Source organism: Pleurodeles waltl, chromosome 5, assembly GCF_031143425.1.
Source record: "Pleurodeles waltl isolate 20211129_DDA chromosome 5, aPleWal1.hap1.20221129, whole genome shotgun sequence".
Classification (NCBI taxonomy): Eukaryota; Metazoa; Chordata; class Amphibia; order Caudata; family Salamandridae; genus Pleurodeles; species Pleurodeles waltl.
The window spans coordinates 1,248,255,387-1,248,276,578 of NC_090444.1; the positions used below are offsets into that span (position 1 = coordinate 1,248,255,387).

Here is a 21,192-nt window from a genome sequence, read left to right on the forward strand (position 1 = left end):
ACAAGGTGTTGAACCATCACAGAAATGTCCTGATGTTCCAGCCATGTCCAGAGGAGCAGAGCCTCCTGACAAAGGGTCGACGACCCCAGTCCGCCCCACTTGTTGCCCATGAAGTGGTGTTGTCCATGAACAATGAACACCTGCACTACTTTCCCTTTCAGAGTTAGAAAGAATGCTTTCAATGCCAGTCTGAATGCCTGAAGCTCTAAAAGGTTGATGTGGAGTCAGGACTCCGGCGGAGACCAGATGTCTCTGATCTCTGCCTCTCCAATGTGGCTGCCCTATCACAGGAGTGACGCTTCTGTCACTATTGTCAGATCTGGTTGGGGAAGGAATAGGGATCTGCTTCTGAGCCAATAGCGGTTCGTTAGCCACCACTGCAGATGTTGATCAGTTCCCTCCAAGATCTGGACCATGTCAGAGAGATTACCCTGATGATGTGCCCACTGGATCTTCAGGTCCCACTGCAGAGCCCGCATATATGTCATCTGGCATGATTTACCAACAGGATGCAGGAGGCCATAAGGCCCAACAGCCTCTGTCGTTCTCACAAAAATCCAGGATAAAGGCTGAAATATCGGTATCACAGCCTGAATATCATGGACTCGCCACTCAGGAGGATAAACCCAAAATTGCACTGTGTCCAGAACATCTTCGATGAAAGAGAGCGTCTAAGAGGGAGTCAGGTGTGACTTCATGTTTATAGTGAACCCCAGCGAATTCAGAAGGTCCGCCGTAGTATGAAGATCGGAGACGAAAGCCTGAGCTGAGCCCACCTTGAACAGCCAGTTGTTGAGGAAGGGAAAGATTGAAACCCCTAACCTGTGCAGATGAGCTGCGACCACTGCCATCACCTTGGTGAACACACGAGGGGCACTGGTAAGGCTGAAGGGGAGCACGGTGAACTGAAAATGCTTGTGGCCCACTGTGAACAGCAATTAATGTCTGTAGGCAGGACGAGGATGTGAAAATAAGCGTACCGCAAGTCCATTCTCCTGGGTCCGGGGCAGATAAGACCTGAGCCAGAGTGAGCATTTTGAACTTCTCCTTCCTGAGGAAGAGGCCCATGTCTTTTTTTAGAACCATAAAGTAGCAGGAATAACAACTAGACCTACTTCTGGAATGGGTAGCCTCTCTATCGCTCTGTTGGCCAAGAGAGTCGTAACCTCCTCGCAGAAAAGTGCCAAATGATCTTCCATTATCCAACTATAGGATGGTAGCATGGATGGAGGGGTAGTCTTGAAGGGGAGGGAGTAGCTCCTTCAGATTATTTGCAAAGCCCACTTGTCTGACATGATGGACTGCCAGCAAGGGAGGTGACAGCGATTCCTGCCTCCGACTGGGCCCTGGTGGGGAATCGTCAGACTAGGAAGGTTTGGAGGCAGCTGCAGGGGGAAGGGGTTTCTGGCGGACCATTGGCTCCCTGATACCCGAGGATGGTGGATCTCATGTCCCCGGCCACACAGAGGATGGACAGCATGCGCAGCTTTGTGGATGGAGAGCATGGATGTGATGGGATGCTCCTTCCATGGCCACGAAAGGGGCGAAAAGCAGACAGAAGGGAGCGAGGAGCAGCTGCAAGGGTCAAGGACCTGGTCATAGCACGAGAATCCTTGAAGTGTACGAGCGTCTAGTATGCTTTGTCTCCAAAGAGACAAGAGTCCTCAAGGGGTATGTCCCGAAGGGTAGACTAGACATCCCTCCGAAAAGCCACAGATCCTCAACCGGGCGTGGTGGCTCAAGGCCACCATTGATGCAACCACTCTGCCCATTGAGCCGGTCGTGTCCAATTCACATCTGATTATGAACTTCTTTGCGTCTCTCCCGTCAGCAACAGCTGGGGGGAAGAATGGCCTGGGGATCCTCTGGAACCTGTGGCAGCACTTGTGCAACCATGTCCCATAGAGTATGAGTGTAATGGCCCAGAAGGCATGCAGTGTTCACGCACTGCAGTGCCAGGCTGGAGGAAGAGAACATTTTCTTCCCAAGTTGGTCTAGCCTCTTGGATTCCCCCACCCGTGGGTGTGGAAGGGAATGCACCCTGAGACGTAGGGTCTTGGATAACCAAGCTCTCAAGGGTGGGGTATTGCACCAGTAATGCTGGGTCATTTGGAGTAGGTATATGGCAGCGGGCAATTGTCCTGTTCACAGAGGCCTCTGTGCTGGGCTTGGACCAGGTACCAAGCAGGACATCTGTAGGGACTTCATTAAAGGGCATAAGGGGTTCAGAGGGTGAAGCCCCAGACAGAAGCACCCCCGTCACAAGGTTAGTCTTGACCGCCACCAAAGGTAGCTCGAGGTCAAGGACCTTGGCTGCTCTTCGCACCATCATTAAATAGGACTCTCCCTCCTCCATAGCCACGGTAGGGGGAGAAAGGATGCCAGTGTCAGGGGAAGTATCTAGACCATTGGTCTCACCCAGGTCCATCTCCCAGTCCATAGGGTCTTGCAATTGGGATTCTAAAGGGTCCAGAGACCCTTTCTCCTATTCCTCACTGTTCCCTAACCCACAAGAGTAAGGGTCAGGACCGACAAAGGGGCAAGAACCATGCTGAAGTCTGAGTCCAGGTTGCGCAATGCTGTTCCGGCTCTGTGTCTAAGTTGCCAAAAAGGATGGGGTCAATGCCATCCAAGGGCATTGGCGATGTTGAGAGAGTCAACATCAGAACCAGTGTTGGGGACAAGATGGTACAACTGACGCCGGTTCGGATCTGGGAACGGATCAAAGGGTGCCCCCTGGAGCAGAGGCCGAAGCCACTGAAGCAGAACCCGGGGAGGGGGGTCCCTGCCAGCTCCGCACGGCCCAAGGGCGCTCCAGCGAAGTCGGACTGCCCAAAGATGAGGCGCATGGGCTCACAAAACTCTTTGGTAGGCAAGGGTCGCTACGGCTCCCGGAAACTCAGGGAGAAACGGAGCCAACCCAGACACAGGCTCCGAGAACAGAGGCCTAGAAAGACAATGCTCCTTTTCCCTCATCTTGTTGGCCGACCGAAGCAATGAAGTCGAAGAACAAGCTTCTTCTTTCACTTCTTCTTGTGCCTCTTACACGACCGTCCTGAGGACTTGGAGGGGGACGATGAAGAATGGGGGCTCCATGACAGTTCTCGGGACCTTCCTCTCAACAGAGATCAGGAGCGATGCAGAGCTAAGTGCTGAGCCGCAGGAGGTTTAAGGGACGCTCCCTCATAGCTTTCGGATTCATGGCCCGACACTCCGAGCACGACATTGGGTCATTGTTGAGCTCCTAACACCACAAGCACATGAAGTGCAGATCCGTCACGGACATCTCTCAATGACAGGATGCACAGGGCTTGAACCCAGTCTTACATGATGACGTCCTTGATGCACCAGGAGTGTAGAAACGCAAACATTTTTGACAAAAAGTAGAAAAAGACCAGTCAAAAAGGGACTGCTGGGTAGCTCATCTTCGGATCAGTGCTAGCTGGCGTGAAAAGAACTGATGTCAGCACCTCGGGTGGTGCCTATATAGGACCCCTGACATCACCAGTGACATCATGTTCGGTGACCCACAAAGCTGCAGACGGACAATGAGCCGACCATCATCACCTGACAGCGCGATGGGGTACTGCTCAAGAGAAATCTCCGGATCAGACGGATGCCCGGGGGAAATTCTAAGGAAAGGAATCTGCAACTAGACATCTCTATTAGATAAATAGGACAGCACAAGAAGCAGTAGTAGGCTGCTGTGCCAAGTGCCGTCAGCTATGGTCCTTGGAAGGAGCTTCTTTCATGTAGGCAGTTTGGAACACAAAGCAGTTGGGGAGAGGAAATTTAAGGTGGGTTGTTTAAACGCGCCTAGAAAAATAGAAAACACTGTGCCACAGCTAGAGGAGGATGGACAGAGGAGATGGAAACCATTCAGGCCAGACTGCCTCCCCAGGAAGTTAGTTAATTATTTAGCTACAAAATGTTTTAAAAAATGTTCTTGTGCCTAAAGAAGTGACATGTTCTGGGAGCCTCAATGTACTTCAGATTTGAATTATTCAGAGTGGAAATTCCTCTATTCCAATACAGCTGTCTCTAAACATTTCTTCCAGCTAGCATCACTATATTCGGGAACCAAGAGGTGAACCACTGGTGGCCCTTAAATAAAGATACCTAAACTATGCGTATGAGTACTGGGTGTTTAAGAGACCCTACGTCATGCAACCAACCGTGAAAAAAGAGATGCAGAATGGTCCCACTCACTACAATACAGTTTTTCAGAGGCATGATTCTTGATGGCAGTTTGGGGTGAGGGCGGGGTTAAGATAATTGTGAAAGGTTAGAAATAATAGTGGAGGCAGCGAAGTATGGAGAATAATTTATTTAATTATGCATCAATTGCATTCCCAGATGCGCCTCTTCACAGTTGACTCTTGCTCTGATAGAATCTGATCAGAATATTCTAAGAAACAAAAAACCCTTGAGAGTTCTACAGAATAAACCATTTTATGGGGACAGGGACGGGGGAATACAGATGGGAGCAACCACAGTAGACATAACATCTTCTTACATAATATAAAATACCTAGAATTTCATATAGGATGATAACAATAATGTCAACTGTTTGTTTTCTTTTCCATTCTTAGGATGTTGCCAGCAATAAACTGAATTTGCTGTAGACTATGCGTGAAGGCTCCTGGATGATGCTCATTGAATAGGACTACTCTTAACCAACCCACTTTGTATTGCTATATCCGAGATGTACAACTGTTTTAGTCTTGTTTAAGAAAATGCAATGAAATACGGTATTAAAAAAAAAATGGGAGACCTGTATAGCCTTGCGGTATCGGCACAGACCGCCTACTCTCCTTAGAGTATTTGACATGTTTTTTTTGGTCCTTTTATTTGTGCCATATATACAGTTTTACTTTTCAGGTGTCCAGTTTTGCAGAGAGCCATGGAGTAATTTCCTTCAGATGATTATGATTAGCAGGTCCCTTTGGACCAGGCCCTCTCTGAAGCAGTGGACAGTTGGCAGGCTGTCTTGTGCATTAAAATGCTAGACAAAGAAGGAGAACTGCTGTGTTCTACTCAAGATGGACAACCTGTTAGCCATACGTCATATAAACCACATGCGAGGGGGGGGGGGGGTTTCAAAGATGCTGACCGAAATGGCCAAATCATTTTGGCAATACTGTCTAGATCATGGGTACTCACAAACTTTTTCTCGGGGCCAAAATTGCAGTATGGTTTGCGGCTGAGGGCCGCACTGAAGTGACAGCGGGGGGCGGGGCTTAGAGGGGGAACAACCACCCCACCCCCTTTTTCAAAACAATGCCCCTACCCCAGTAACACACACAGCGCGCACACATACAGCGCCATCTGCTCTCACCCCTACCTCAGTAACACACACAGCGCGCACACATACGGCGCCATCTGCTCTCACCCCTACCCCAGTAACACACACAGCGCGCACACACACAGCGCCATCTGCTCTCACCCCTACCCCAGTAACACACACAGCGCCATCTGCTCTCACCCCTACCCCAGTAACAAACACTGCGCCATCTGCACACAGCGCCATCTGCTCCCACCCCTACCCCAGTAACACACACAGCGCCATCTGCTCTCACCCCTACCCCAGTAACACACACTGCGCCATCTGCACACAGCGCCATCTGCTCCCACCCCTACCCCAGTAACACACACAGCGCCATCTGCACACAGCGCCATCTGCTCTCACCCCTACCCCAGTAACACACACAGCGCCATCTGCACACAGAGCCATCTGCTCCCACCCCTTCCCCAGTAACACACACAGCGCCATCTGCACACAGCGCCATCTGCTCTCACCCCTACCCCAGTAACACACACAGCGCCATCTGCACACAGCGCCATCTGCTCTCACCCCTACCCCAGTAACACACTGCGCCATCTGCACACAGCGCTATCTGCTCCCACCCCTACCCCAGTAACACACACAGCGCCATCTGCACACAGCGCCATCTGCTCTCACCCCTACCCCAGTAACACACACAGCGCCATCTGCTCTCACCCTTACCCCAGTAACACACACTGCACCATCTGCACACAGCGCCATCTGCTCTCACCCCTACCCCAGTAACACACACAGCGCCATCTGCACACAGCGCCATCTGCTCTCACCCCTACCCCAGTAACACACACTGCGCCATCTGCACACAGCGCCATCTGCTCCCACCCCTACCCCAGTAACACACACAGCGCCATCTGCTCTCACCCCTACCCCAGTAACACACACTGCGCCATCTGCACACAGCGCCATCTGCTCTCACCCCTACCCCAGTAACACACACTGCGCCATCTGCACACAGCGCCATCTGCTCCCACCCCTACCCCAGTAACACACACAGCGCTATCTGCACACAGCGCCATCTGCTCTCACCCCTACCCCAGTAACACACACTGCGCCATCTGCACACAGCGCCATCTGCTCCCACCCCTACCCCAGTAACGCACACAGCGCCATCTGCTCTCACCCCTACCCCAGTAACACACACAGCGCCATCTGCTCTCACCCCTACCCCAGTAACACACACTGCGCCATCTGCACACAGCGCCATCTGCTCCCACCCCTACCCCAGTAACACACACAGCGCCATCTGCTCTCACCCCTACCCCAGTAACACACACAGCGCCATCTGCTCTCACCCCTACCCCAGTAACACACACTGCACCATCTGCACACAGCGCCATCTGCTCTCACCCCTACCCCAGTAACACACACTGCGCCATCTGCACACAGCGCCATCTGCTCCCACCCCTACCCCAGTAACACACACAGCGCCATCTGCTCTCACCCCTACCCCAGTAACACACACAGTGCCATCTGCTCTCACCCCTACCCCAGTAACACACACTGCGCCATCTGCACACAGCGCCATCTGCTCTCACCCCACCCCAGTAACACACACACACAGCGCACACACACAGCGCCATCTGCTCTCACCCCTACCCCAGTAACACACACAGCGCGCACACACACAGCGCCATCTGCTCTCACCCCTACCCCAGTAACACACACAGCGCGCACACACACAGCGCCATCTGCTCTCACCCCTACCCCAGTAACACACACACACAGCGCAATCTGCTCTCACGCCTACCCCAGTAACACACACTACATTAAAAACAAATAAATAAATAACCAAAGAGCCTTACCTGACTCAAAGCACTGTAAAGATGCCACAAATGTGGAACAGCAGGCAGGCAGGCGGGCAGCAGACGTGGAGCCGGTGACAGGAAGCAGACGACCAAAGCCCCATAAAAGTTAGCTGCAAGCGCTGACTTTTATGGGGCTTTGGCTTCCAGGATCGTCAGGGCAACGCCATAAACAATGGCCGCCGTATGTAAACATAGAGGAGGGCCACGGGAGCATGCTCCCGCGGCCCTCTTCTATGTTTACATACTGCTGCCATTATGATGTGGCGTTTGGTGTGCGTCTCGCGGGCCGCCAAGCTAGGTCCGTGGGGCCGCTGGCGGCCTGCGGGCCGTACTTTGAGTACCGTTGGTCTAGATAACCAGACTGGTGTGATGGTGTAGCAGCTTCTGGGCAAGGACAAACAGGTGAAGAAATTGCACTCCAGATACCTCCAGGACTCCAGTGCTTGAAAATTCGACTTGCTGGTCTTCAGAGCACTGAAGGTGTAACAGGACCCATGCTCCTTAGACATATTTGCGTTGAACCTGGACCGTCAGCTATCACACCCTTTTAGCAGGTCAGACCCAGAGGCAGCAGCGACAGATTTCTTCTTCCAGGATTGGAAAAAGTATGAGGGGGTATGACTTTTCTCCATAATCACCTGGTGTCAACGGTGGTCGGGAGGCAGAGAGCAACCATAACTTTGATAACTCCTTTATGGAGGTCTTAGGTATGGTGTCCAGTTCTAATGGAACTTTAAAGTGTATGATGGTATGGCTGAAGAGTTCCGTCCACAAGGGACTAACCAAGTACTTATTTTCATTAGGAAAACCTTTGCACAAGTGTCTTCCCCTACAGTCACCTGCTGCATGTAACAGGTAACGCAGAACAGGTGCATCCATTTCGGAGCGCATTCTACAAGAGGAGCCATGTCCTCTAAGACATTCTACCAGGCTGTAAGGCTGAAAGACCTTACTAATGAAGCAGATTGGTGAGCAGAATATACTTTTAAGAGATTCAGTTTCAAACCAGAAGGCAACATCACCTCCTTGGTGATTAGTAAGCTTTCAACTAACATCGTCCTTATAACATAGAACGCAAATTATTCCTTGCTATTGTAAAGTAAAGTTTCAATTCTATCAATGACAGATAGGGAACCATTATAGCGACGTTACTCAAAGTACGGCCCGCGGGCCGCCAGCGGCCCCACAGACCTACCTTGGCGGCCCGCGAGCCGTGACTAGAGGAACTTTGGCCCATACACTGGTAGAAAATGAATAAATAAATACACATAAATATGTGACTCCCGCTTCCTGGAAGGTTACAAACACTAGAAAGCAGTTTTGTAATGGGTTCTGCGACCTAAGGTATAGAAAAGGCAACCGGAAGTGCCCACCACTTCATCGTTTCTAGTGTTCAGCAGAGAAAGGGGAACTCCAAGTTACTTCTGAGAGGCAACCAACTAAAATAAAAACATACTTTATGGAGTGGGAAAGAAAAAAGCTCCTCTGGTTTAAAACGCCACACAGGACATTAGAAAGTGGGTAACAGCAAAAAAACATCAGTGCAAGAAAAGTTGTGTAAATTACTACAAAAACGAACAATCCACTTTTTATTTTATGGAATAATATAATTGTACGAATACCTTAGGGTTAGTTCTTTGAACATATTTAGGTCCATTAAATCCAGTTAGATACCTAACGATTTCTAAGAACTCCATACTGATTAACGCTCCTGAAGTATTGCTTTGATTGACTCACATTCCACAAATGTCTGCACCAAGTAATTATACACTGTAACATTCACTTTATAACCTGCACGTCTGCACCAGCCATGCACTGTGCACTCACATTTAGCCAAATCTTTCGTTGAAAGTGACAAGCCTTTCACTGTTACCACAAAAACAATATTGCTGTATACATTCTAATAATAAATGAATGTTTTTCTAAATAATATACGCTCACCAAATGTGACGCGTTTTATTTCTATTAACACAAATTTTACAAATCTACACACATGATTTTGAGAAGCTAATGATCAGAGGATATTACAATCCCACAGAGGATCAGCTCCCCAATAGCGTAAATATTTCAAGGCGGTGAGAGAAAAAAGTCACTCCTGATTTACAGTCTTCATCAACTATGATAGATTCATAAAGGTCAAGTGATCAATCGTTGACTCCACGTTCTTGACCGGAGATTTCTAAGAGATACTTATGGTCTAAGGAAGTACAACACAGACATCTTTTTCCTGCGCGGAAACACACGTACAGTGTAACCAAAGGTAGGTGTGACTAATAAAAATTAAGGGGGTGACTTCTAAAATCCAACAACCTTCAAAATGAGGGAATAAAAACAAACTTTTCATATAAAGGCAGATTTGCTTCTCCTTAAATCTACTGAAACGTAAATTACAACGGTACAATGACAACTTTGATATGAGCCAGCAGAATAAGTTAATTCCAGATACTTTACAACTTGACTTACTCTGGAGTACATCAAAGGAGAACTCCATTCATTTTTAACTTGAACTCATTTGGTACAGAGCCTCCACATGCTCTATCTGCAGATTTTGAGATAGATATATTATTTTTAAGTCAAACCTATTAGAAAGCGCAAGCTATCTATATGCAAAAACCTAATGTCAGCATTAAAGTCGGCCCATTTCTTATGATTGATGGGCTTTATTATTGCTTTCATTAACTTGCCTCTTACTGAATGGCTTGCCTTATCCATCTCATGTTTGTCCCTGGAATTAAGGAGCTTCATCTGTGTCCTTCCACTGCTCACTTTTAGGGAAATACTTTCTTTTTGCTAAAGAATGTTCATGTGTTTTCCAGCTGTCTCCCTCATTTGCTTCTCTCCTCCTGCTGCATGTTGCTCTCTCTCTCTCATCCGCTTTCTTATTCTCTCCCATTCTGCTCTCTCTCATTTCTTTTTTGCCTAAGCCCTCCACAAGTGCATTTGCTTAGTAGATGTCACCCTTGGGTGCTTCCCTCCCCCTCAGCGTTGCTCTGTCTCGTTTGTGTTCTTCTAACCTCCTGCACTGCTCCGTCTCTTCCATGTGCTTCTCTCTCCCCACTCAGTGCTCTGTGTTGTTCTTTTTTGCCATGTGCCTCTGCAGTGTTCTCTTACTGTTGTGCTTCTCCTCACTCTCCATGTGTTATTCCCACCCCTTCTTTCTCTACTTACCCTCCTCCATTACCCCCACCTGCTTGTTAAATAAACAATTAAAGCAAATGGCAGATGGCACTGTGTGTGTTACTGGGGTAGGGGTGAGTGCTGATGGCACTGTGTGCTGATGGCGCTGTATGTGTTACTGGGGTAGGGGAGAGTGCTGATGGCGCTGTGTGCAGATGGTGCTGTGTGTGTTACTGGGGTAGGGGAGAGTGCTGATGCCGCTGTGTGCAGATGGCGCTGTGTGTGTTACTGGGGTAGGGGAGAGTGCTGATGGCGCTGTGTGCAGATGGCGCTGTGTGTGTTACTGGGGTAGGGGAGAGTGCTGATGGCGCTGTGTGCAGATGGCGCTGTGTGTGTTACTGGGCTAGGGGTGAGTGCTGATGGCGCTGTGTGCAGATGGCGCTGTGTGTGTTACTGGGCTAGGGGTGAGTGCTGATGGCGCTGTGTGCAGATGGCGCTGTGTGTGTTACTGGGGTAGGGGTGAGAGCAGATGGCGCTGTGTGCAGATGGCGCAGTGTGTGTTACTGGGGTAGGGGTGAGAGCAGATGGCGCTGTGTGCAGATGGCGCTGTGTGTGTTACAATGTTTTGAAAAAGGGGGCGGGGTGGTTGTTCCCCCTCTAAGCCCCGCCCCCTCCAAGCCCCGCCCCCCCGCTGTCACTTCAGTGCGGCCCTCGGCAGCAAACCATACTGCAATTTTGGCCCCCGAGAAAAAGTTTGTGAGTACCCATGCATTATAGGATTATCCCACCTGACAAAGGGGAGGGCAAGTGAACAGCAGATTTTTTTTGTTTTTGTTTAAATCAAAGTATCCTCCTGGAGTAGGCCGGCATAAGTAAAATATTTTGCATAAAAGCATCACTAAAAGCAATTGTTTTAGTACAGTAAAGAAGAGCAACTGATTTGAATATGTCTCTGTTGGTGATAATGTTCTCTGTGACGGTGGTATGAAGATATTTAGTTGGTTATACTTACGCTGACCTCTTGCTGGCACCGAGAAAAAACAGGGACGAGTTTCATGGCTAAATGTGTGGAGTTTGCACATTATATGAAGAAAGAGGGCCACAAGATATTATCTATTGCCTTTCCGGACAATGTTGTCATGTAACTGAATGTTATGAACTACAGTTTTTCTCACGTGTTCATGGGAAATATAGTTTTACCCTGATTTTGTTTTGGCCGATGTGAGAAAATACAGCAAAGAACAGCATAATCCTCAACTCCATGTCCTTTGTAAAAATTAAGCTTTCATTTAGGATAGCTAGAAAAATTCACATTAGCACTCAAATATTGTCTGTAAGAGTTACCCATGTCACAAGTTGGTTATTCAATGGTGCTTTTTACTGTCTTCTTCAAATGAGTTTCCACTTCAATGAAACGTTCAGCAAACACGTGATTCATCAAGCAGCCCAACATCATGAACCACTTCATGATGGCTACACGAAATGTACACAGTTTGGTAGATAGTTAAGAAGTAAACACAGACAATAAACATGAGTGTAACATGTAGGGAGGTGGTACATCACCCACATGGTCTGAAGCCCCATGTATGGCTGAAGATGAATAAAAAGCATCATTAAAGAAGCAAACTGTGATATGGATGACTCTTACGGACAATATATCTGCATTAACTACACAAGTAACTGGTGTTCAGGCTCTTCTACATTTAGAGGGTATAAAAATATATTTTGTATTTTATCAACATTAGCACAAACCCGATTAAACATCAAAGATAAAATAATTTCGCAAAAAGTGGTGGGGAAAGACAAGCTGGGCGTACCACAGCAAACCTCATTCTAGCAAAGGAAAGTTTCAATTTGTACAGAAAGAAAGGGTTAAAGGACTCAAATGAAGGAATGTATCAAAATCCGTCAAGAATGTTTTATTTATTTAGATTTCCAGAAAAAATGTAATAGATCTTCGTTTTATAAAAGCAACAAAAAAAAAAAATAATCAATACATTTCGTAACATGAAGGGTCATTTGGTCACTTCATCAGGGATGGAAATTGCGATATTAGAACGTAGAATAACATAATCTCTTCAATAATCGCTTCACAAAATTAAGTAGTGTCCCAGTATGGCACTATCAAATTATATTTAGATGAAAAGCTGTATGCTTTTTTAATGCAGTATTATCATAAATTGCATGCATGTGCAATTCCCTTTTAGTCTGTTTCAGCCAGAGATGGACTTTAATTAGCACCCTGGTTGCCTGAGCATGAGGGTTATGTACATTTCAGTGCTGCTTGTTCCATAGACTGTGGGGAGCCCAAAGGCCACTGGTGCCACCTCCACAGGAGTCCATCCAGCTGAGTGTGTGTGATTTGTCTATTAACACCTCTTTGCTACACACAACTAAAATAAAGTTGCATATGCAGGTACACAATATACCACCTTAAAATAAAAAAAATGTGCAATTAGAGAGAGCCTCCGAAGAAGTTGTCATGACCCCACCATCATGGGACAATAATCAATATGATTGTAACAGCATTCAAAACGGAATTACCCAAGTCAAATATTACAAGCTCCCGGTACAAAGATTTTACAGGAAAACAGCGGCCATCCATGCAACAAGTTGGAAAAAACATGCATGTAGCTTGCTAGGCATCAGCAATCATAGGAAGTCAAAGCCCCTACATTTAAAGGGTGAAAATGTCAGCGTAAAACAGTAAATACTTCTAAAAGAGCTGTAAGTCAAGCTATGATTGCTACGATTATTTACGCAATACAGAAAGGGGTGAATTACAAAAGGATGATGACTGGTAAAACACTTAAGTAAGAATGGCTTAACATAGTTAGAAGAATGCAAATTGACGACTTTAACAGGTGGATTTCTAGTGACTGCCTTAAACAGCAGCTTCTGAGCGCATTACACTACAGGCCAGGCTGAAGCCCCACCCATGCCCTTAACTGTAACCAATACCCCTCGCAGCAAACAGTGCATGCGCGCTGTTAAGCAAGACCTAAAAATCGTTCACCCAATCCAAATCATATGATCAGTATGACGTATGGTATTATATGCAAAGTACACATTTCATAGACATTTTCAGATAACTCCTTTAGGCAATCCTAACCCCCAAACCACTGCAATGGTAAGTAGCACATTTTAGATCTACCCTTTGAGACAGTTGTAGCTGCCTAGCTAGACTATTGTTTTTCCAAACATATCACACATATATACCATATATACATAGAAAGGCAATTGGTCAGTGGGCTGAATTCACTGCTGTGTCAAACTGTCGTTCACATGTTGCCCCCACCCACCAGAGCATACTGCGGGAGAGGGAGAGGGGGGGCAACAGGTCAGCCCACTGTACTCATAAGCTCCCTTTATTGTGAGTGATAGAGTGAATGTCTACATAAAAATAACTCCTCTCTCTTCAGTGACAAAGGTGATTCAAAGTGTGTATTTTTCATTTTACATGTAACTTTATATCAATTTAAATACTGGCTATTTATTTGCCCACACTTCAGATGCCCAATTAGAAGGATGAAGGGTAGCAATATGAGCATGCTACACATTTCAGAAGGATTTGTCTTCGGTCTCCTTTATAAAGTTTGTTATAAAGTGTCCAAGTGACATAGTAACTCTGTACCAAGTTTGAGCGCTTGACTGGATGATGAATTAGTTTTACCTATAATAAAATAAGATGTATGGCATAACTGAAAGGCTGGTGTTTTATAAATCACTAAGAAAATGGTCACAACACTGAATGGTTATTTAAAATTTCAAATTGTTATTCTAAGAACGTGACAGCACTCTTAGGCTCGATATATGCTTCTTTTTTCCTTTTAATTTTTGTTGCATAAGCTTACGAGAAAAATAAAAGACAAACAAAAAAATTAGAAGAAGAAGCGCCCCAGCTTGCCACGGCTAGACCTATTCGTTTCGTCAATGCCTTTTCACATTTGAGGTGAAATCTTCACTCCATCTTTACTTGTTGTTCCCTGCCACCACATCCACTTTTACTCAATTCATATTGATTGCCGAGAGCGCAAAATGAGAAGAGCTTCTAATCTGGTATACATTTCAGGAATAGCATGCAATTAACAGAGGACAGGGCAATCTTACATGAACATTGACTTCCTTGTAGAGGAGACTTATTAAACGTGACTAACAAGTTCAAGACAAATTATAATGGAGGCGGTAGGTACTTACACTGAATTTGATGATGTCGTATATCAGGTACCGAGGAACCACTTGTCCTTTTACCTTGTCAACGATCATCTCCTAAAACAAATTAAATTTATTTTAAGATGTAAGTAGAAAGCGATTTCGGAGATAGTAATCAGTGACAACCTACAGATACACACAAATATTCCTTAACCATGCCCAGGTCTGAAATAGCCTTAGAGTTATGGTATTAGTATGAAATTGGCAAATATTGCCAGTGTGGCTCTAAAATGAGGTGAACGAAGCGATCATGTTACAATCGGCAAAAACGTAACCTTTTGTCAACTATGAAAATTTGAATTTGTGCGCACTGTATGGTACTTTTTCAAATGAATTCTTTTGAAGAAATAAGCACATTGTGAAGTCTGTAAAAAATAGTCATAAGTCATGATTAAACTTCGAAACGTAGCCAGCAATGGCAGCGAGCACAGCTGGCACTGGGAGACAGATAAATGTTCACGGCGGAACATCCATCTTTTTGCGTTAAAACCCTGGACGAAGTCAGGATCGATATTGCAGTCTGAGCCAGCGGCGAACCTGAACATACCTTTTCATGTTAAAAAAAAGTGGTAAATTCTCTAAGACATTTGACAGCCGCTTTTGCCTTTCATTCTTGTCGGGCCTCATCAATGTAATGTGTATGACATGCTCTGAGAATTAGGCAGCTGAGGTAACGATATATATCAGTTTGAATGTAATGGAGTGTTAAAGACAGCAAACCCCATTAACTCTGTAGTGAAAATACAACTTTAGCCATTATAATGTGCATTGTATTCTCCCAGCTCTCCAAGACTGGAAATGTAAGTACCCTGCCATCACCCACACGGTACAGCAGTAACTGAAAGAGAAGCCTCTAGACAGGCTGTCAAAGCCGCTAGGATGAGAGCTATGGGGAGTACGCCGAACGAGGGCTCTAGATAAAGGACTTATGTACTAAGATGATGAAACAAAAATAATATCATAGAAATCTCTATGTGGCACATGGCTAGACATAGCTGGGAAGAATGATTTCAGCCCAGCTAATTGCAACCTCTGGAGTGGATTGATGGCAGAGCCCAGAATGAAAGGATGCCCTGAAATGTGGTCTAACACTGGATCATAAATCTGAGCTTTAAAGAGTTAGGATTCATGACTACACACAGATGTAGGATGACTATAAAAATGTAATTACTGAGGCAGAATTGCAATATCTGATAGGGTTGAACTTGTTTTCCACCTAGCCCCACATGTACGGCAGACTAGGAGTCAATTCATTATATAAACACAATGCCTCATATAGTTTACACAATACATTGTAGTTTAACTGTTACTGTATACATGTTTTCAACATTGGAAATAATAATGTTAAGTCCCTGTGCAACCAAATACAGTTCTGCTTAAGCCTATCTTTTCTGCTCATGAAAAGATGTACAATTAAAATAAGGTGCGGGCGGAGCTATGGCAGCCAAGAGGCAGCCGCAAGTTAGGGATGCTCCCAGCCGCCTCGCTGAACCTGCCTTACAGTGGGCGGCCTGATAAAACGCTGTCCGGTGGGCCAGGGAGAGTTGTGTGTGAGCCAGCAGACAGGTCGGATGATACATGGATATTGCCCCTCATGTTGTGGTGAACCCAGGCCCACCTGCGTCCTCATTCCTGGCCTGTGGCCTCCAGACTCCCTGCTCCTATGGTAGCAGTTAAGCTGCTGTCTTGGAACGTAAAGAACAAGTCAATTGTTTTTGGTAACGCCTTATCTGGTAGAGATCATATCCAGCTGCAGATTGCCTGCCTTAGAATATCCCCACGCGCCATACTGGATCGGGAATGATTTTCATGAACAATACTCTGGCGCGCCAGTTAGTGGCATTGTTCGGCCCTGCATGCATCGCCTGCATTGTCTACGCCAGAAATAATGTCTGTGGCACCTATATAGGCGCCACCCAGGCATGCTTAAGTCAGTTTCTTTTCATAACTTTTCATGCCAGAAGCACAGAGCCATGAAGGACACTCGCCACTGGTGTGGAAAACTAGGTGCCTGGAAGGGAACAGCCATGCCCTTATATGTACATTTGCAGAACAGGGAGGATAGATAGGTCAGTAAGGAATGTGCACCTAGATATACCAGATAAGGTGTTACCGAAGGTAAGTAACTTGTTAATCTGATACAGACTTCTAGCTGCAAATTCCTTACTTTAGAACAGATACCCATGTAATACCATTTTGGGAGGTGGGTCTGCAGACTAATTTCAAATGAAGAAGTCTTGCAGGACCGAACGGGCTAAGGGCCCATCCCTACGGATCTGACTGCCTACGGAGTAGTGCATTCTGAACGTATGTAAAGAGCCCCAAGTTGCTAGATATCCAAAACCGGAATTCCACGTGCAAATGCAGTGGTCGCAGCTTTAGCTCCAGTTGAATGAGCTTGCAAGCCCACAGGAGGTTGCCTTTTGGCCAATGCTTAGCAGATCTTAATGCTGAGTACGACCCATCTGGAGACGGTCCTCTTTTGCATGGCCCGACCTTTCTTAGCTCACACATACCCCAGGAAGATTTGGTTGTCCACCCAGAACTCTTCTACTTGATCAAAGTAGAACGATAACAGTCGCTCCTCTTCTTTACAGGGACATGGAAGAGATTAACAAGTAAGCAAGGTGACGGATTAGCTTGCAGGAAATGGACTGATCACTTTTGAAAAAAAGGAGGCTTTTTTAAGAAGCATCAGTTTGTCAGGATAGACAGTGAGGTAAGGAGGCCTGGATGACAAGACCTGAACCTCATTCACTCTTTGGGGAGATCTGATGGCCACGAGGAAGGCTGTTTTGATTGTATGGAGTCTAAGGGGACAATTATAAAGAGACATTAAGAATGGTAGCACAAGATTAAGGTGCCACTGAGGCAAGATAAATGGTGAAGGGGGAAAGAGATGTACAAGACCCTTTGGAAACCTATTTACACTAGGGGACTTGAAGGATGGCAAGTCAGGCAACCGCACAAAAAAAGAAGAGATAGAAGAAAAGTAGCCCTTGAGAGTGCCCAATACAGAGCTCTGCTGGGCAAGAGAAAAGTATGAAAAGGAGAACTTGAGGAAGGGGGTCAGAAAGGGGATAAACTTGATTTTCTGCACGTCACTCCACAAATGTTTTTCAACGGCAGGCGCATACCGTTTTAATGACATCACAGACTTGGAGGGGAAGGTCAAAAGCTATCAACTTCCACCACTCAATCTTCACGCATGAAGGCAGAGACTGGATAGGTTTGGGTGGAGAACTTTCCCCTGTTGCTGCAAGAGATCCTCTCGAAGGGGCAGCCTGATAAAGGATCGATGGCCATGATCGGTAGCTTGAGGTATTAGACTCTACGTGTCAAGTCTGGAGCCACAAGAAACACTTAAGAACTCTGGACAGGGGGTGGTATGGGTGGAAAGGCGTACAGGAGGCTTGAGCTCCGCTCTAGACGAAAAGCATCTCTGAGCGAGAGCTGTCTTGGATACTCCAGCACGCAACATTGCTGCTATTGTGCGTTCTCAGCAGTGGCGCACAGATCTATCCAAGTCTCTCGCCACTGCTAAAATAGACTTTGCACCACCTACAAATGGAGATGTCATTTGTGATCTACTAGGCATCTTCAGCTGAGTTCATATGCCCTGGCATGCAGAGCGCCATCCAGGGATTGAACGTACAGGGGTATACGCTGATGTTCCAGCAATGTCCAAAGATGTAGAGTCTCTTGACAAAGGGTCCACGACCCCACCCCACTTGTTGCAGTACCACATGCCAGTGGTGTTCTCCATGAACATCAGCACTAGCCTCCGCTCAGTCGGATTGCTCGGAGCTTTAACAAGTTGATGTGGAGTATGGATTCCGCCGGAGACCAGAGTCCTCAGGTCTCCACCTCTCCCAGATGGTCACCCCATCCCAGAAGTGACACATCTGTCACTACTGTGAGATATAGCTGGAGAAGGGAGAGGGGTCTGTCACTGACCCAATTGCGGTTCATTAGCCACCACTGCAGGTCTTTAGCAGTTCCTGCCACAATCTAGACCATGTCAGAGAGATTCCCCTGATGCTGCACCCATTGGAACTTCAAGTCCCACTGCAGAGCCCACATATTCCATCACGCATGTGTCACCAGCAGGATGCTGGAGGCCATGAGTCTCAACAGCTTTAGAGTTTGTCACACCGAAATCCAAGATAGAAGTTGAAACATCAGTATCATAGCCTCAATATCATGGAATTGCTGTTGGAAACGATAAAACTGCAACTGCACTGTGTCCGGAACAGCTCTGATGAAAGGGAATCGGTTGTGACTTCTGCATGTTTATAGTGAACCCGAGCGAATGCAAGAGGTCTGCTGTAACAGTCTAGGGTGAGTCAGCCTTCAACAGCCAGTCGTCGAGATAGGGGAAGACTGCCACCTCTAATTTCTACAGATGACCTGCAACCCTCGCCATCAGATTGGTGAACACCTGGAGGGTGCTCATGAGGCCAAAAGGGCACACAGCAAACTGAAAATGCTTGTGGCCTACCGCCACAGGTTAACGCCTGTGAGCAGACTGGAGGGAATGTGGAAAAGTGTGTTCAGCAAGTCCAATGCTACCATCCAGGGCAGACAGAACCTGAGCTAACCTGAGCATTTTAAACATCTCCTGCTTGAAGTAGTAGTTGAGGGGCTGTAGGTCTAGGACAGGATGGAGAATTTCGTCTTTTTTGGCACCAGAAAGTAGCAGGAATAACAACCACAACCTACCTCTGGCATGTGTACCCTCTATAAGGTTTTTTGGCCAAGAGAGCGGTGACTTCCTGGAGGAAAATAGACAGATCTCCCGTCAGCCTGTCGTAAGAGGGTGGCATGATGGTAGAGGAGTAGTCACATTAGACGATCTACAGAATCTAGCAGTCCTACGTTATGGACTGCTGGTGGGGCAGGTGATGGCGAATCCTGCGCCAAACTGGATGCTCATGAAAGTATGATGGCAGATTAGGAGGGTCTGGAGGCTGTGGCTGCCAGAGAGGTGGTGGACTGAATTGACCGCTGGTTGCCCCTGGCACGCTAACGTCACTTCTTTTATTTCTGCGCCAGCAAGCGCTGATCGGGAGAAGAGCTACCCATAGTCAATTTTTGACCAACTTTTTGGGACGTTTTCTCAGAAGCTAGAGCAGATTGCGACCACAGAGAAACAGATCCTTGATCTGGAATGGCGGGCACAGCTGTAGTCCTGTGCCGATCTTGATCCCTGGTTGACACTGGCACAAACTTGCTTGCAGCAAATCTCGCTACAGGAGTCCTGGCAGTGCTGGAGGGCGTTGACCCAGAGGGTTTATGAGCATTGGGACGAGCCATGGAAGCTTTGTTACTGGCTGCCTCCAGGGTGGTCCCTATGATCAGGGGCGTTGGGGGGTGCTTGTACAAGCAGGCCCTTGACACTGCACAATTCTTCGCAGACTAATTTCGCACTTTGCCCGAAAGTCGGCCTAGTCTCCCGGTGAGGTTGCACATCCTGTGCTGCGTACTATTCCGCACTCCTCTGTTTTTCCCTGCATTAGCCAGGGAGCTTGAGCAGCTGCTTACAGTTGAGCAAATTGGGAAGGTGCTAATGGGTATGTCCACAGCCAAGACTTCAGGCCCTGATATTCAGGCAAGACTCTGGGCCCTGATGGGTTCCAAGTCAAATGCTATCGGAGGCTCCAGGTTCTTTTGCTTCCCCATCTGATGAAAATGTACAGTTAAGCAGCTGAGTTGGGGGCTTTCCCTTTGGGGTTGGATTCAACCACAATTGTGGTGATCCCCAACCAGGGCAGCTGTTGGATAAATGTACCACATACAGACCCATCTCCCTTATTAACGCTGAGATTAATGTTTTGCCAAGGTCCTGGCTGATCGGCTTCAATGTGCCCTGCCCTACCTGACACATCTGGGCCAATGTGGCTTTGTGCCAGCCTGCAGTCCTCTGCACTGCATACAGAGGGTCCCAGGTGGCCCTCTCCCAGACATATTGCCTTCGTGCCCTTCGATCCTGCTCCTAGTGGATTTTGAGAAGGCCTTTGGCGCAGTCAATAGGTCCTTTTTAAGTGCTGTGCTAGAGAGGGCTGGGCTGGGGATTCAAGCTGATACTCTTGTTGGCCTCCTATGGGCCTGCCTAGCTGTCCAGGTTCAGGTAAATGGAATCCTCTCTTCCCCCTTCCCTAATTGTAGATGGACCCAGTCGGACTGCCTCCTTCCCCCCTTTTATTTGCTTTGGCTCTTGAGCCCTTGGCATGCCTAATTAGGTGTAACGCTTGTGGGCAGGGGATGGTTGTGGGATGATGGCCCGGAGGAATGCATTGTGCTGCACGTGGACAACAAATTGCTTTTCTTAGGGAACTCGCAGACCACAGGTCCATAATACTTAGAAATCCTTGCAACTTATGAGGAGTCCTCCGTAGTCTGGGTGAACAAATCCAAATCCCTGTTGGTCTCTATTTTAGGTGATTTGAGTGTCTGCTCTTGGAGTTCGGTGATCCCTCTGCTCCAATGATCCTTGGCATTTACATCTCGCATCTACCGGACCGGACATGGAGCCTTAATCTGACCTCTCTGGTTGCACGAATAAGGATGGACCTCCAAAAGTGGAGACGTTTCCTGCTCCTTGTCTTGGGAAGGCTGGTGCTTTTTAAAATGATGATTCTTCCCTTCTTTATGTCGTTTTGAACTTTCCCCAACTAATTCCCAGGTGGTGGTATCAATCCCTCACCTCTACGA

At 47.1% G+C, this 21,192-nt stretch overlaps 1 protein-coding gene across 1 annotated transcript in view; it reads right to left on the reverse strand.

Moving 5' to 3' along the window:
• RNGTT (RNA guanylyltransferase and 5'-phosphatase) overlaps nucleotides 1-21,192 on the reverse strand; it is a 1,492,790-nt gene that overhangs the window by 863,595 nt on the left and 608,003 nt on the right. The window contains exon 10 of the mRNA XM_069235480.1: nucleotides 14,464-14,535. Within this exon, the coding sequence (XP_069091581.1) occupies nucleotides 14,464-14,535 (72 nt within the window). The remainder of the gene's footprint in view (nucleotides 1-14,463; nucleotides 14,536-21,192) is intronic.